The sequence below is a fragment of the Ostrea edulis genome, chromosome 5, assembly GCF_947568905.1.
Source record: "Ostrea edulis chromosome 5, xbOstEdul1.1, whole genome shotgun sequence".
Taxonomy (NCBI): Eukaryota; Metazoa; Mollusca; class Bivalvia; order Ostreida; family Ostreidae; genus Ostrea; species Ostrea edulis.
In genome coordinates this window covers 75,242,755-75,259,216 of record NC_079168.1, presented here as the reverse complement: position 1 = coordinate 75,259,216, position 16,462 = coordinate 75,242,755, and the positions used below count along the sequence as shown (strand labels likewise).

The 16,462-nt window shown below is 36.7% G+C and overlaps 2 protein-coding genes across 2 annotated transcripts in view; one reads left to right on the top strand and one right to left on the bottom strand.

Moving 5' to 3' along the window:
* The window catches only part of LOC125650676 (IgGFc-binding protein-like), a 28,772-nt gene extending 22,496 nt beyond the window's left edge, over nt 1-6,276 (top strand). Inside the window, exons 32-43 of the mRNA XM_048879141.2 lie at nt 185-483; nt 690-892; nt 1,125-1,317; nt 1,411-1,515; nt 1,618-1,859; nt 1,948-2,258; nt 2,343-2,635; nt 2,841-3,040; nt 3,131-3,323; nt 3,407-3,466; nt 5,591-5,899; nt 6,197-6,276. Coding sequence (XP_048735098.2) covers nt 185-483; nt 690-892; nt 1,125-1,317; nt 1,411-1,515; nt 1,618-1,859; nt 1,948-2,258; nt 2,343-2,635; nt 2,841-3,040; nt 3,131-3,323; nt 3,407-3,466; nt 5,591-5,899; nt 6,197-6,204 — 2,416 coding nt within the window. The 3' untranslated portion in view covers nt 6,205-6,276. The remainder of the gene's footprint in view (nt 1-184; nt 484-689; nt 893-1,124; nt 1,318-1,410; nt 1,516-1,617; nt 1,860-1,947; nt 2,259-2,342; nt 2,636-2,840; nt 3,041-3,130; nt 3,324-3,406; nt 3,467-5,590; nt 5,900-6,196) is intronic.
* Nucleotides 6,277-7,125: 849 nt separating this feature from the next.
* Nucleotides 7,126-15,757, bottom strand: LOC125650677 (mitochondrial amidoxime-reducing component 1-like). Its single transcript, XM_048879150.2, has 7 exons — nt 15,331-15,757; nt 10,693-10,869; nt 8,338-8,512; nt 7,901-8,041; nt 7,745-7,806; nt 7,504-7,578; nt 7,126-7,352 (listed from the first exon to the last, which is right to left on the bottom strand). The coding sequence occupies exons 1-7, from the start codon at nt 15,546-15,548 to the stop codon at nt 7,241-7,243; spliced, it is 960 nt and encodes a 319-aa protein (XP_048735107.1). The 5' UTR covers nt 15,549-15,757; the 3' UTR covers nt 7,126-7,240.
* Nucleotides 15,758-16,462: the final 705 nt, after the last annotated feature.

Genomic DNA, 16,462 nt, shown 5'->3' with positions numbered 1-16,462 from the left:
CACTCTCGATAAGAATCCACAATCATTATGAAACAAATGGAGTCATTCTCGATAAAACTCTACAATTACCACATAAGAATAAAGTTATTCCCGACAAAAGTTTACAAATTAAGTTTCCTCTGTTTAAATGATTGACCAAAAATGTGTTTTCTGTGTAAGATACAAATTTTTCGTATCTAAACAGGTGTAAAACTTTCGAAGATGATGTGCAGTGTTCCAGTGAAATGTTAGCAGTGGCTACTGACAAGAATCACTGTGGATACCTGAATCCAAAGACTAGAAGGAGTTCTCCCTTCAATATTTGTTTGGCCTACAAACCCACACTGGCTTTTCAGATGTACGAATCCTGTATTTACGACGTCTGTTCATATTTTGATGACGTTAAGAAAAGATCTGAAGCGTCTTGTAGAGCAGCAGAAGGACTTGAAGCTGTTTGTGAGACCAGTGGTTTTATGGTGCAGTGGAGATCGTCTGCTTTTTGTCGTAAGACGTATCTGCAATACACAAATAATGACATTCCAAATATGTCATCCTAAATTAATGCTAATAAATTCAACTTCCATCATGATTAAAATATTCGAAAATAGCATTCCCGAGTCTTTTGCGCTGCTCTAAATTCAAATTAATATCTCGTTACTTAACTACACGACCAACAGTAAAAGAACGTTTGTCATGATTGTTTGTTTCAGCCATCAAATGTGGAGCTAACCAGAGATATAGTGCCGCAGTCAGTGGTTGTCCCGCTACATGTACGTCACCAGGTGCCCCTGATAACTGTCGCCTCCCAAATACAGAGGGTTGCGAGTGTCTGCCAGGGTTCTTATTTAGTGGGACAAGCTGTGTGCGAGAGACGGAATGCGGGTGCCAGGCACCAAACGGAGATTATATTCCAGTATGTTTTATCTCCTTGTCAATTTGACGTTCCATAAATACATGTACATATCATAAACTACGAATAGCATTCCACATCTTTCATTTTACTGATTTAAAAAGCGCACTCTTATTTCTGATGGAAAATGCTGAAATGAATACCTCTCTTGAGATTGATGAAGAATACAAATGGCATCACACTTCTTTAAGTGTCAAGTAGAAACACCAGGGTACAAAATAAACTTTGATTTTAGTTAAATGCCGTCATTGTGTCAGATGACTGTACCACTACAAAGAAATGCATCCGAAGAGATGGGGAATCGCTTCTACAAGTATTGAGTGTGAATACACGATGTCACTTCAATGGCTTATGTGGAATGAATGATGGTGTTCGTCAGTGTGTCTGTAAGGAGGGCTACTCTGGAGACGGAGTCAATGAGTGTAAAAGTATGATCTGTATTCATATAGAGTATCTTGTATGCTGGTTTGCCTTTCGCAAGAACATGAAATTTTGATTCTCGGCTTTTCTTTGATTCACAGAGTTGTGCGGTGGAAAATATCTTTGCCATAAGAATGCCAGATGTGACAATGGAATGTGTCAGTGTAACAATGGACTATTTGGTGACGGAATCCTTTCGTGTCAAGGTAGATATGTGTATGTAACAATAATGTTTGATGCTAAGCTAGTATCAGTACATCATCAAAAAACTAAATATTTTAATTTATCCACTTCAATATCAATTTTAGAATCTTGCACGTGCATGGCCACAGGTGATCCTCACTACCGTACATTTGACGGACAGATGATCCACTTTATGGGAGAATGTAAGTACACGTTGTCTCAGTTCAAATCCACCGACAAGTGTTCGTTCAACGTGGAGGTCAAAAACGTCAAACGTCATCAGAACGCCAAGGTGTCCTTCACACGACTAGTGGACGTGAAAGTCCCTGGATACAATATACGTCTACTTCAGGAAAAGCGTTTAATAGTAAGGAATAGTAGATCCTAAGTTTGTGTACATAAATATAACGTTAATGGGTCAAGAAAGTGATGCAATTGTATTCTTTTGTTCACAGATTAATGGTATAAAAATGTTTGCACCCTGGACATCTCCAAATGGTATATACAAGGTGACGACAAAGGGGCGTTACATTACCGTCACCACGATTTGTGGAGTTGTTGTTAGTTTTGATGGTGTGCACTCGGTTTCCTTATCTGTGCCAAAACAGTATGGTGGCCATCTAACGGGACTTTGTGGCAACTGTAACTCAAGGAAGGACGACCTAAGAACGAAAGCCGGTGATGATGTGTCCACAAGACCCAATAAATTCTCACTTATAGGAGACAGTTACCAAGTGTTCGACGATATGGCAAAGCCCGGAGAAAAGTAAAACATTGAGTACATGTATACATATTCAAATTGAAATCTAAATCATTGAAAGAAGCTGAGCGTCGCAATTATTTCTTGTAGATGTACCACCACAGATTCTGATTTCAAGTGTTCGTCGTTTTGGTCCAAACGAGCAGCATCAAAGGAATTTTGTGGCATCTTACTGAATAAATCGGGACCATTTGCAAATTGTATCAAAGCTGATGAAAATTTGGCGAAAGAGTTGTACGAGTCTTGTGTTGACGACGTATGTTCTTATGAGGATGAACCTGCATTTGCTATGAAGTCCGCCTGCATGGCCGGAGAGTCACTCGCCGAAATGTGTCTCACCAAAGGACTTGGGAAAGTGCTTTGGAGGAAATCAGACTTCTGTCGTAAGAATATTATATACTGTATTTCATGAAAATATGTTTTCATTACTATTAAAGTCGCTTTAGCTCGACATATTAAGTAAATATGGTTCCATTGAAAATTTACGTATTTAAAAGATGTTAGAACCATGAAGATTTATCGTTGATAGAAAAAGAGTACATAAAACATTGTCCTCGAGTTCCTTAACCCGGAATTATGATATTCCAGCTTTGACCTGCCCAGAAAACTCTGTCTACAACCCAGCAATTGTTGGATGCCCACGCACCTGCACAGATCCAGAGGGAAAATCCAAATGTGACACAGTTCCACAGGAAGGATGCGAGTGTGCGGATGGCTACGTCCTGAGTGGCGAGAAGTGTGTTCTGGAGGACGAGTGTGGATGTTTCTATAACGATCAGTACTTCCCAGTAAGGATATTGATCATTAAAAATAATACTTCAAATCATTTCTTTATATTCTGAGTACACAGATGGTGAGATTGACATTGATCTTTGCAGCTTAACTCCTATGGGCCTTTGACAAACTGCGAAATTATCCAAAAGTGCGTGAGAAAAGGGGGCATCAACAAGATGACGTTAACCACACGTCACTTGAACTGTCACAAAAAAGCGCGCTGTAGGAATGTTTTAGGAGATTTTACATGTCAATGTAATCGTGGCTTCGAGGGAGATGGTAAAAAAGAATGTAAAAGTTGGTATCATTAATCATTTTATTCTGAACTTTGACCACGCTTTCACAGTTTGCAAAACAGTGAGGAAATTTCCATTTTGCAGGAACCGATGAACCTGTTGATGATTTTCCATTGATTCCAGAGGAACCATCAGGAACACAAGGTATGAAGCAAAGCACATAAATTATTACATATATATCATACATTAGTAGTATTATAACTTATTATAAGTCACTAGTACTATAACTTGATATAGGTTTTCATAACGCATAAGATGTAACTAGTATCATAAATTACTATCGATTATTGTAACTTACCATAGGTTTATGTACCATAATAACTTGTCATAGATTATCGTAACATCATATATTATCATAACCAATAGGTTTTGTATAATTCCATCATGGATTACTAGTTCTATCTGCAACTTATCATCATTACTATAATAGATTGTCATAAACTATGGGGTTCTAAAACTTAGTAGAGGCTTGTTTGATTGTCTTACGTCCCTTCAAGAATTGTTCACTTATATCGAGACGTCATCAGCTGTTTAGGACTATAGCAGGGAGGTTTTTATCATGCCGGCGCCTAACACTCTAAATGCCGAGCTTTTTGAGCACTCACATCCTCGTTATACATCTAGGTTTAACTCGGGTCTCAAACTCATGACCTTCCGGTCACGCTCTAACCACTGGGCCACCGTGACCGACACTTATCATAAGTTACAATTTTTATGGATTGTAAGGGGTTCTTACAATATTATACATTATAACGACTTATCATAGATTACTATAACATTATAGATTCTTATGACCAACAATTTATCAAAACTTAACATGGGTAGATTAGAGCTATGATATAATTAATTGTTAGCACTTAGGAGATCAAGTATTTCTCGAAATCGAAGTGCCAAGTGTTATAGTGGCAATCAAACCTTCATGGGAGTAATTTGACGTTACAGGACATATCAAATAATATGCGTGTACACATATAGCGGCAGCTGTGATATAATGGCTTACCAAATACACTTCACATCTTGCAAATGAAATTCTATACTTTGCATCTATACATGCGTGTACATGATTATATTGTTATGATGTGTCCGCCTAATGATGTTATTCTTTGACATTTCTTTGGGACGCCTCTTTTTATATCCATTGTACTCAAAAGAAAGGGGGATCTTTACTTGTTTGTCTGTCCAAAGTAAAATAAATAACACACCATTTCCGTTTTTAGTCAATCATTTGCGGATATTCATGGATAGAGACACTGCTCATTTTTCTCGAAATAAAGGACACCACTCTTTTACAAATTTGCTTCATACTTGGATATTTTAATAAATATAGATGTTAACACCAAACTAACAACTCAGCTTCATGACAAACGGGATGACTTCAGTTTGTACATCGTCAACTTCCCATATTTATGTAGCAATATTCCATTATCAACCGCATATGGTGTTTATGTCTCTCAACTGATTCGATACGCAAGAGCATGTTCTACGTATGATCAGTTTTAACTCGAGGCAGGCTACTGACAAATAAGTTGATGTTTCAGGGGATTCAAAAGTCTCGTTTAAAGTGGATTTCGCAAATTCCACTGTCGTTATAACGATCACATTTACCAATACAACCTGTCATCGGATCAAATGTTGTCTGACGTATTTCATACTAATTATTAGGCCATTCTTTACACACCGATTTTGACTACGAATTACTCCGTTTACCTAATCAAGATATAGGGTTCACGGCGGGTGTGACCGGTCGACAGAGGATGCTTACTACTCCTAGACACCTGATCCCACCTCTGATGTGTCCAGGGGTCTGTTTTTGCCCTACTATTGAATCCCTCTACGACACAGAAATAATGTTCCACTGCGCGAACGTAAACTGCGCAGAGACTGAATCATTAACGTATACAACCTGTGGAGTTGTTCAAGATAATGCACAAATCCATCATTGGATATCCACGCTTAAATACTCTTCGTTCCTCTTTCCATAAACAATTTGACTGGGCAGTAAATTCAAATAATTATTCATGAGAACGAGCAAATTGGTAGGAATGGACCCACGAATGATGGAGAGGGGAACGAAACTTAATCAATGGTGGATGCAAAACATGAAAATCGAGGTCACGAGCACTAAATCGTCATACTAAATGTTAAAGCCTAGACGAAGAAGTTACGACACCTTACATTGTCATTGTAACCTTGTAAGTCTGCTGGTATACTTTTTACAGTCAATGTCTTATTACCTTGATAGAAATAATTCCTGTACTTTTACATCAGGTGAAAAATGCCGATTGCAGACTACCTACAGTACTTGTGGATCAACCATTAAACTCACCGGGGATTGCGAGTATCAGTCTGATATCTTGGCAAAATGTCAATACTCGATTGTGACGGCATCATCGGAAGGTCAAATACAAGCAGTGCTGACCACAAGAGGCAGGCGATCTCTGGTGTCACGTGGCAAGACGATCGAAGAATGCATCAAAGTTACTAATGAGGGAACTTTCATCTCCATCAGTGATGACGTATGTCAAAGATGCACAGTCGACTACCTCAGAAGTCTTATTCCCAATCAAACATGCAAAGGTACGTGAAAGGAAACTCAGCACTTACAGCGGATTGATAGTATTTCGTTTTTGTTTAAAGTTCGTGGCCTTCAAGCTAGATTTTTTGTTTGCCAAAGTTTAAAAACAACAGAAACATCTTTTAATACTAAAACAAACTTCATGAATATACGCAAAAGTATTGCATAGAATATTTGTTGATATAAAAATCTTCCTGAATGTATTTGATATCAAGAAACGCAAACAACTTTAAGTAGATTCTGCATGTTATTTCAATAAAAGAATTGCATAATTTTAATTTCACTTTTCTGTATTTCAGCACCCTGAATTGTATTCATAATGGAAACGCATCGATCACCGAAACCAATGCACATTAATAAATCATGATACACACTCTGATTTGTTGTTTTGGGTGTTTTTTGTTTGTTTGTTTTTTAGTTCTTACAAGTTTATTGTTATTTCGGGTTTCCAATATTTCGGCTTGAGCATCACTGAGAAACATTATTTGTCGAAATGCGCATCTGGTGCATCAAAATTGGTACCGTATAAGTTTTGCATTACAACCCCTGGGTCGAGGCCTGTTAGTTCCCGAGGGTCTCTACAGCCCAGTAGCTAGGTACTTAGTTACTAGCTTGAAAATACGGATGTATATTCAATTGCTGTTATAAAATTTAGAAATTCATTTCAAAATTAAGGATTATCTCCCTCATGCATAGCTCTGATCCTTAGACGAGTTTGACTCCAGTCTTTGGCACTGTTTTTTTTTTTTTTTTTTTTTTTAGTTCTTACAAGTTTATTGTTATTTCGGATTTCCAATATTTCGGTTTGAGCATCACTGAAGAGACATTACTTGTCGAAATGCGCATCGAAATTGGTACCGTATAAGTTTTACAAACTACAGCGTTCTGTAATTTGAAAACGGATACAGGAGTCCACTTTACAACAGAATTTACTACTAAGACCAAAATTTTGACGTCTAACAAATTTCATAAAAAATAGTCCTTAATAATGATTTTTCTGTTTCATATACATGTACATGTAACAACAAAACTTAGTTTTAATTCGTTGTAAAATGGGACCCATAGACGATTAATCGTTCATCTTGCCACGTGATCAATAATATAAAATTGATGAGATCCTTAAATACCACAGATTAATTCAAAACTTTTGGCCAAAAGCGGGAAAATGGGTAAAGTTATATCTGCAAAATGCATATATAACTGTCAACAGGAAAAACAAGACAAAATGGAGAATTTTATACCACTAAAGTAATATACTTTAATTCTCTATAAACATACAAAATTATGCCAAGACAGCACAGCTGTATATTAAGTACGGAGTCGCTGGATCTGGGAGTTGTCGGTCACTTGTATTTGATGTAAACCTCATCTCCAACACTTACGCCACCCAGAGAATCGGGAGCTAGACAGATCCCCATCACAGGCTTGGGACCGTAGCGAGATCGACATCGAAACCTAATCAAACCAATGCCAACAGTTTTACAGCAGATCAAATTTGTTATCATTATGTAGATCTATAAGTGTCACATATGCACCGACCTCTGCTCGAATTATATTAAACAGGACATTTAACACAAGTGTGCATCAATTTAAACCACACACTTACGTTCTTAATGTCTTTATGGGTTCATTATCCTTTGATTTTTCTCCTGTGTAAGGATCTACAGTCGTTAGGAGGCATCTGAAATAGAATTGAGGCAAATCATAACATTTTACATCATTCTACATGTGGTAGAATGAGTGTGCGCTCTGATCTCTCACCAGAGGGCGTGTTACACTGCGCTCCAACACGAAAGTGAAGCTATGCGTAGCGCGCCCTCTGGTAGATCGAAAAATTGTTGGCTAACCTGGTGCAGTCGTCAATATTCCTGAATTTTACGTTCCTAATCTTCACTTCACTCCATTTTTCCTGTAATTTAACGAAATATTTGTGCTCTGATTTACTTTGAGACTTGTGGTATAAAGTCCAAGATATGCACACCAAGTCGGTGATACACTTTTACCTCATCGAACGCCTCGCAACCATCCACGACGATATTTGGCCGGAAGTTGAGGATGTATACTGGTTTCTCGAGCTTGCTATTGAGGACGTCCATGGACTTGGAAGACATCAACATATAACTTGAGTAGTCCGAGAAAGCAAGCTGTGGAAGAAACATTAAGCTTTTCTATAAATCCCGAGAGACGTCTTAACCAGCATCAATAGAATGCAATTCACCAGAAGTAAGAGACAACACCGCGCTCTGGTTTGTGTAATTGCATTTTTTGTGACATTACAAACCATGTCAATGTGATTTAGGCGGAATTTGCCTTTGGGCGGCACCTTATAATGGTAAACTATTTAAAAAGATCAAGGTCACCATACACAAAAAGAAATTCTTCGGAGGCAGAAAATATCGCTAACTCCTGCTTTAACTTCTACTTCAAGAATCATTCTCACCATATCGCCTTTTTGAGCGTTGTGTTCCCACAGTTTCTGGGCCGTGGTTGCGTCCCTTTTGTGAATGTCTGGAGAGGAGAAGCCGACCTTTAACCCCTGGCATCCGAGGTACTTGTTGATCCATGCGGCGGCCTTTTCTCCGCAGTCCAAAAACTCCGTGGTGTCCACTTTAATTCTATCCAACAATATACAGCGTATTTCAGTATATAGTAATTATAGAGCACAAGAGCGCTAATTGACGCGATTGCACCGAGTAGTTCATGACCCATCGTCGCAAGCCACGTCTATTGTCTCCGTTTACACTAAGTCAAATGCCAAGGCTGTATGATCATTATAATCCTCGACTTCATGAATATTTATGTTCATTACTCAACCAATCGGTGAGATTCCATGATATTTTTTTTTTAGTGGAAAGAAAATAATTCGGAGTTCATTGCGTGCTCGTAGTGGGATAATCTGAGGATTGCCGATTGAGAACAAACTGGACACCTTTTAGCTGTTGTAACGAATGGACACTTCTTTGTTGACTTCACCATATCAAATTTATCATACAATAGGCGTAATTCCACGTCGCCCTCTTTAGATAATTGTTCGATCAACTCTAGTCTTTCAGGTTTCATCGCATCCACTTTACCCCGAATTTCCTCATCAAGTTTGAGAAATTAACACAAAAGTTACAAGTGCTGTTAATGCGATTTTCATTTAATAAATATTTATAAACTTTACTTGCTTCTGCAACCTTTTTATCCGTTATTACTTGTAAACAAATACTGCATGTTTTAGTTGTTAAAATATTGGAAATCTGTTATTGTGACTGTGATTGGTCAAACAAATTATTGCGTCATTTTATAAATATTCATGAAAATCGAGGGTTGATCATGCAGCCACGGTTTGAGGTTGGGTAGGTACTACCTGACTCAGTAACCGTGGCTAGCGACAATGTTTATGACCATCAATTACACTAATATACACCCATATTGCATCTCTTAATCTAAACCTGTGTATCTTAGAACGAATGAAATGACCGCCTGAATACCAAATCACATCATCTTAGAACACTTTACATAATTATGCAATCTCCATAAAACAAGCCAGCTTGATTTTCGTCGATGATATTCCAGCCTTGTGGCCAACCCACTGCACTAAATCAAATATTGTATGAAATACATATGTCGATTTGATATATCCCTGTGAGCTCGAAATAAAGGACATCACAGAGTCGTCCACTTCTGCTTCATACTTAGATATTTTATTGAAAGTAGACATTAACGGCAAACTGACAACTCAACTGTATGACAAACGGGATGATTTCAGCTTCTCCATCGTCAACTTCCCACATTTATGTAGCAATATTCCATTATCACCTGCATATGGTGTTTATATCTCTCAACTAATTCGATATGCAAGAGCTTGTTCTGGGTATAGTCAGTTTTTAAATCGAGGTAAGCTACTGACAAACAAGTTGATGGTACAGGGATTTCAACAGTCTCGATTGAAGTCAGCATTTCGCAAATTCTATGGTCGTTATAACGATCTAGTTCGTCAATACGACCTCGCATTGGGTCAAATGCTGTCTGACGTGTTTCATACCGATTGTTAAGCCGTTCTTGGCACTCTGATTTTGACTGCGGATAACTCCGTTTACCTGATCAGGATATGGGGCTCACGGCGGGTGTGACCGGTCAACAGGGGATGCTTACTCCTCCTAGGCATCTGATCCCACCTCTGGTGTGTCCAGGGGTCCGTGTTTGCCCAACTATCTATTTTGTATTGCTTGTAGGAGTTATGAGATTGATCACTGTTCGTTATCTTCACCTTGCATGAAAATGTTTGTCCCCATTTCACAAGTACCAAAACAACAGTCTTGCCAAAATGACGCCAAAAAGTAGAACATCACTAGTGGACATGTCGTTTTTCTACATCAATGTACATGTTTAACTAAAATTTATTACGTTCATTATTTTCAATAGTATGAAAACGAATTGAACTTGGCTATAAGTGATTTGTACCTATCTTTAGAACTTTTATGGGTATGTTTTAAGTACCTGCCTTTACTATAGAATTGAATATATCTTTAAATCGGCTGTACCTATCTTCAATTGATTTATAAATATGTATGATTCAACTGCACCTGTCTGGAAATAGATACAGATGTACAATGTAATTCGTTTGATTTAAAAATAGGTAGAATTCAACTGAACCTGTTAAAGATAGATGTAATTCAATTACAGATCTAGGTACCATTTATTTGAACCTATATTCAAAGATCTTTAATAGAATTGCAGGCCTACCTAGGTTCAATTATTTGAAGAGAAATACCAATATGAAGAAGGGGAAGTATATCTATAAACTCACTTGACGTTGTGGACTTGTGATCTGTCTGTCTGTGGCTCAGTGGACAACTGCAGTGTTGGCATTCCTGGGGCATCCAAGCTCAGCGTGTTGCCTTGGAGATGGAGTTTGATGAGCGCCATCTTTGGTTCCTGTCGTTGAGTGACGTACCCGCCATCTTGTGACACGATAACCCATGTTCTGATATAGATCAATTTGCAGACATGTATAATATCTAGCTTAACACCAAAATTAGTCTGTTTTGCATAAAATTGTAAATATACTAATCTTTGCAATTATAAGCAAATTAATTAAGGATATATTATACATCATAATAAACCGCTATTAATCTAGTACAAAATGGTTTTGCACAATATTGTAAATATACCAATTATAAGCAAATTAATTAAGGATAAATAACATATCACCATAAAGGCATCATCAAAACTTAAAGGAAAATATAAATATCAGATATACATGATATTTATTCCTTTTAAATTTAATTGCCTAGCTCTGTAGCCCAGTAGATTAGCGTGTCGACTGCTGAACTGTAGATCGCGGGTTTGACTCCATTGTCGCTAGCCACGCTTACCGAGTCTGTGGGCACCCGTGTACAGGAATAATGGACGTGGTTTGCGACGATGGTTTAAGTCTGGCAGGAATTATAAAATAATTTTTTTTCCAAATTACTTTCAACTAAAACTATTTTTTAAAACTTAATAACATTTCGAAACTTTTCAACTTCAAAATATCCTTTTTTTAAAATTGTAAATATCCTCCACTTTCCATCCATGTCGGATTTAGGGAGAGGGCTAAAATAGGCTATGCCTGCTGCCCAATTCTATTCACTTACTAGTGAATAAAATATTGTTTAAATAAATCATGTCAGATTTGTCTGGTGTGTTATTTCCCTTAAATAGATTGTCCCTTCTCCGGTGCTTAGAATATAACAACAAATATATTCTACTGCATGCCTTGTACTACTTCTGGATAACGTCCTAAAACATGAGCCGTTTGCAACAACCAAAACAAACAGTACAGAATTATTTAACCTCAAACTAACCTCTTCAGAATCATCTCTCCTTAAAAGAAATGTCGTCGTCACTCTTGGCTAGCGAAGATGCGAAAGAACCGGAACAAGCAATTAAAGACTTGCATAGCCGCTCAGCTCGCAACCAAATCTTTACTATGATTTTCAAAATAGTGAAATATTTAAAACTAAGATTAAAGCGATATTACTAGTATTATGGCATATCAAACTTTGAAATATTTGATCTTTCCATTTGTATTCGTATAATTTTTCGTTTGTGTTGTATATATTTTTCACTTGTAATTGTATACTTTTTCATGTATATTGTAAAAACAAATTTCGTTTGTATTGTTTAATTTCTAGTTGCATTATATAATTTTCCATTCGTATTGCACGTCCGAGGGATTTTCTACTGATTTGGTTTGTTCCAAGGGATTTCGTTGGCTTAAATCGTTTTTCGTAACTTTTGTTTACCTATATACTTGTCTATAGATACTACTGAACTTTCCTCCGCATATCAAGTTTGTGTTTAACTAGTCCTGCATACAAATAAGGGATCAGTTTATCTTTTTTTTCAAAAAGCATCAGAATATCTTGTTCGTTTTCTACATGATACAAGCTAAAACTTGACCTATAGAATCCTTTACAATAAATCAAAATAAACAACCCCTTGGACATATTCTACCGCACGGTTATTGCAATAATCAAAGGAATGCCGCGGTTATTATTCTACGATATATCTTCATACGTATTAACTGATTATGAGAAAATTGATACACATCTCGTTTCCAATCATCTTCACAAGTCAAGAGTTATTGATTCGTTACCTCGCACTAACCCTTGACATCAGTCGCTATATAAAAGTTGGGCTAATTAGACCATTACGCAATCCACTATAAATAAAACATCCAATGAAATCACTGCATCTGGTCATGGTGTACATGGATACTTGTAAATGACGCGATCTCATACTGCTGTATTAATAAACACGCGAAATTGTAATATTTACACCACTAAATAAGTTTATTGATAGTAGATCAGGTTTGGAAACCTTTTTGCTTAAGAAAATATTGCTTAAACGATTGAAATAGCCATAACAGTGGTTATCAATACACGTGTTTTTATCTGAATCTCTCGCTTCGCGTTGTTATAAATAGAACCGCATTCTCATTGGTTCCCACTTTTTTGTGGAAACAATCAGAAGGAGCCCAACTTTTTGAAAGTCACTGATGTCAAGGGTTAGTGCGAAGTATCAATAACCCTTGACTTGTGAAGATGGTTTGCAATTCGAATTTTGCTAATGAAGCAATAAAGTCAATGACTGACGCTTCAATTTTATAATCATAAAAATCAAACAATATATCATGTTGTAAAACAAATTCATAAATGACTGAAGAACATTTGACATTCAGTATAAACCAATCGTCTGTATTCCGATAGCGATACACATGTAAACATGGCGATGCACAGACAAGTTTTTCTTGAACTGTATTCAAAGCAATTGATATACCCCGTTAACACCAAACTAAATACTTGAAATACTTTTGAAAATAGGTTTAGAATACCCCTATCTCACCCTTTCCGTCAGCAAAAAACAATGTACTGCCATGACGTCATAGTGACCTCATTCCTAGTAGCTAAATAAGAAAACGATCGGTTGTATATTTCTGAACCGTAGTAGAATAGAAATAAAGTTCTTGTTTTCGTGTATGTTGCAGGAAAACTCCTCGATCTCGAAATGTTGGCTTAAATTATATTTCAAAACAACATTTCGAGACCGAGGAGATTATCCTGTAGCCTATTCGAAAACGCGATCATTATTTCATAATTTTACGACACAAATCGAAAATATACGATACAAATGAAAAATTATGTAATACAAAAGGAAAAGATTAAATATTGCAACGTTTGGTACGCAGAAACAGAAAACAACTTCACAATCTTTGTATCTTTCTTCAAAAAGCTACTGCCCATAGAGATAATGTATGCTCCTGGCGCGTATCATGTTATAATGTATATACAATATATATGCACATATGCTTCTGTTAGTAAACTTATGGTATAATGTGTGTTGTGTACACCATTGTACTCCCAGTATTATTATATGTGTATATTGATGTGTAAGTCTCGTGTTATTTAGATGAATGTTATTAATTTTTCTACATGTATGTGGTGTACTTATTACATGCCTGTAAACCGTATGGTTTTGTGCAAATAAACTGAACTGAACAGAGGCCTATATTATACACCAGAGCATTTTTGTCAGAAATGATCATCCTTCCCTCCTGTTTTATGGTTCGCTACTTGATGAGATAGCGATCCCGACGCCTGGTCAAACATATGACGTAAACATAAGGTCACGTGTCACGGTACACCTTAGATCGATAAAGAACCCTCACTGCTACAGCCCCGCGCACCGCGTATTGGTCACAATTCGTGACACTTCACCTACAGCTGGTGACGTCTCTATATGAGTGAAAAAATTCAAGAATGTGATATACAAATAAAACATGCCATTTTGTCTCAGGACTTTGCTCTCCGAATTAAAAACCACGGGGGCGTGTCTAGACCACACACACACACACACACACACACACACACACACATATATTTATTACTGGTTTCAATAACATAATTTAAGAAAATGCATGCAAATAATGAAACCAGATATTCATTCAATCACAACGATCCTTTTAATACGAATCAGAGGTCGAAAAGCAGTTTATTTTTAAATCCTTTAAATTAAACGTAAAGTCTAGGAAGTTTGTTTTTTATTTCATCTTAATTATATTTATTTCTTCCATGTATGATTAAAAGTAAATCATATATCTTGCTTTTCGTTAATTTAATTTGCGGTTGCTTCTGACCGACCCACTGCTAAATTTTTACCATTAATTCTCTTCAGAGAAGTGGGCAGACCGTTAGACTACATAGAGTGATTAAGTTAAACCTGTCCACTTCTCTAAAGAGAATACCGGATAGTAGGCTATGCCTGTCCACTTCTCTAGCGAGAAAAGTTTTTACCAGAATAGCTCTCCAAATCTTGAAATTTTGTTTGCGGTTAACATCATCTGACTCTAGAAGTTGACATGTACAGACATGTTTAATTTGTTTATTTTTCAAAACTGAAAATAAATGACTCCATCATCATTTACACCTACATTATGAATTCTGACCGAGTTTACACACCCTCGCCAGTCATTCACCGACTTGCATAAAATTAACAACTCTTTTTTAGAGCAATCTGCTACTTTTGATTAGTTTGTAAACTTAGTTTACTAATAAGCTACATTTTTAAAATGTAAAAAGATTGTACAATGCAGTGAATGATTGAAAACTGAATGGGAGCAGCATTAGCCTCAAATGAACTGTGCATTTCAATAAAGGTCAACGAATAGGCCCAATGTTAAATTAGAATCGGAAAACCCCGGTCATTATATAAGTGCACCATCACGATGCATTGTACTCTAAGGCTTTAAACGATTTTATTAGAAGTTAATGGCACGTTGTTTAAACTGTTAGTGTTAAATAATGTACGGGATTACATATATATATGAATTCTATCAAAACGTTTGATCACGTGAAAATGTACAAGATCACACGTGAACAGGTAAACATTTACATATACGTACCTATCCCCAACTCCGCCGTGGAATAGTCCCGTACTCTCGCATTGGCCACTCTGGACCTTAAGTCCTCCACAGGATTTCACCGGCCATACATAAAGTTCGGACACCTTGCCTACGTACACAAAGTCTTTCTTGGCCGTGTAGGCAGCACCAAGGTGCTTGATGAGAGCCCCCGCCGCTAACGTACCTAGGACAGCCGCTGGGGAGATGTCCGACGACATTACTAACAAATTAAAGGGTTCGGCGTGTTATAAATCATCAGGAATGATCAATTTTATTTACCTACGGCTGGCCATACGCGTCACAACGTGTTATGCATAGCATTACTTATTAGTAAATCTTATTTAGACTCGGCATTGTACACAATATAAACAAATAATATTAGCTCTACAGAGCTCTTACAACCGACTATCACAGACAATTATATCCCAAATTATCAAAGGTGAGCAGGTAAGACATTAAATGTGTTTACACATATCAATAAATAACAATTTTCAAAAGTTAAGAAATTAAATACTAATTAACCGCTCTAAGCATTTGCCTATAAAAATTAAACGCTGAATCAAACCCCAGCAGTAAGATTGTTAATCGATACTAAAGCCGTTATAACTAAAAAATGAAGAAAAAAATATGTATAATGATACATGTAATAATAAAAGTAATCAAAAATAAATACCATTTACATGAGAATTTAAAAATTTAGCAAAACATAACTAAAGTGTATTAAATAAAAGATAAACATATTTTATTAAGCAAAACTTCTTGCCATGGGGTGGGTCAATCCCTACCACCACTACAATAAAGGAAAGAAAAGAGAATGAAAATTGCTAAAGGCAAGCAAAAAAATTAAGTTACAATGTATGTAAAAAAAGGTTTGGGAGAAAAAGAAGAAGAAATATAGAGAAAATAAATCTTTCAAACCAAATTTGAGCAGTAAAGCAGATGAAAGGCTATAAAATTTGCCTAAAACGAAGAAACAAACTGCAAACTAAAAATAGTAAAATTAAAAGATGCTTTCATTCAGCCATGCAACTCCACGCTGTGTCATCGAAAGGAGCTGCATCTGTAGTCCCGCCTCTCCAGGTGTCAATAATTTATCTATAAATTGATCGAAGGTGGAGATTCCCCTTACATG

Coding starts and splice junctions, on each gene's coding strand:
- LOC125650677 (XM_048879150.2), bottom strand. CDS start 15,548: ATGTCGTCGGACATCTCCCCAGCGGCTGTCCTAGGTACGTTAGCGGCG. Junction 8,042..8,337: donor ACGCTCAAAAAGGCGATATG/GTGAGAATGATT, acceptor TTTCTTCCACAG/CTTGCTTTCTCGGACTACTC. Junction 7,807..7,900: donor GTTGCGAGGCGTTCGATGAG/GTAAAAGTGTAT, acceptor GTTAAATTACAG/GAAAAATGGAGTGAAGTGAA.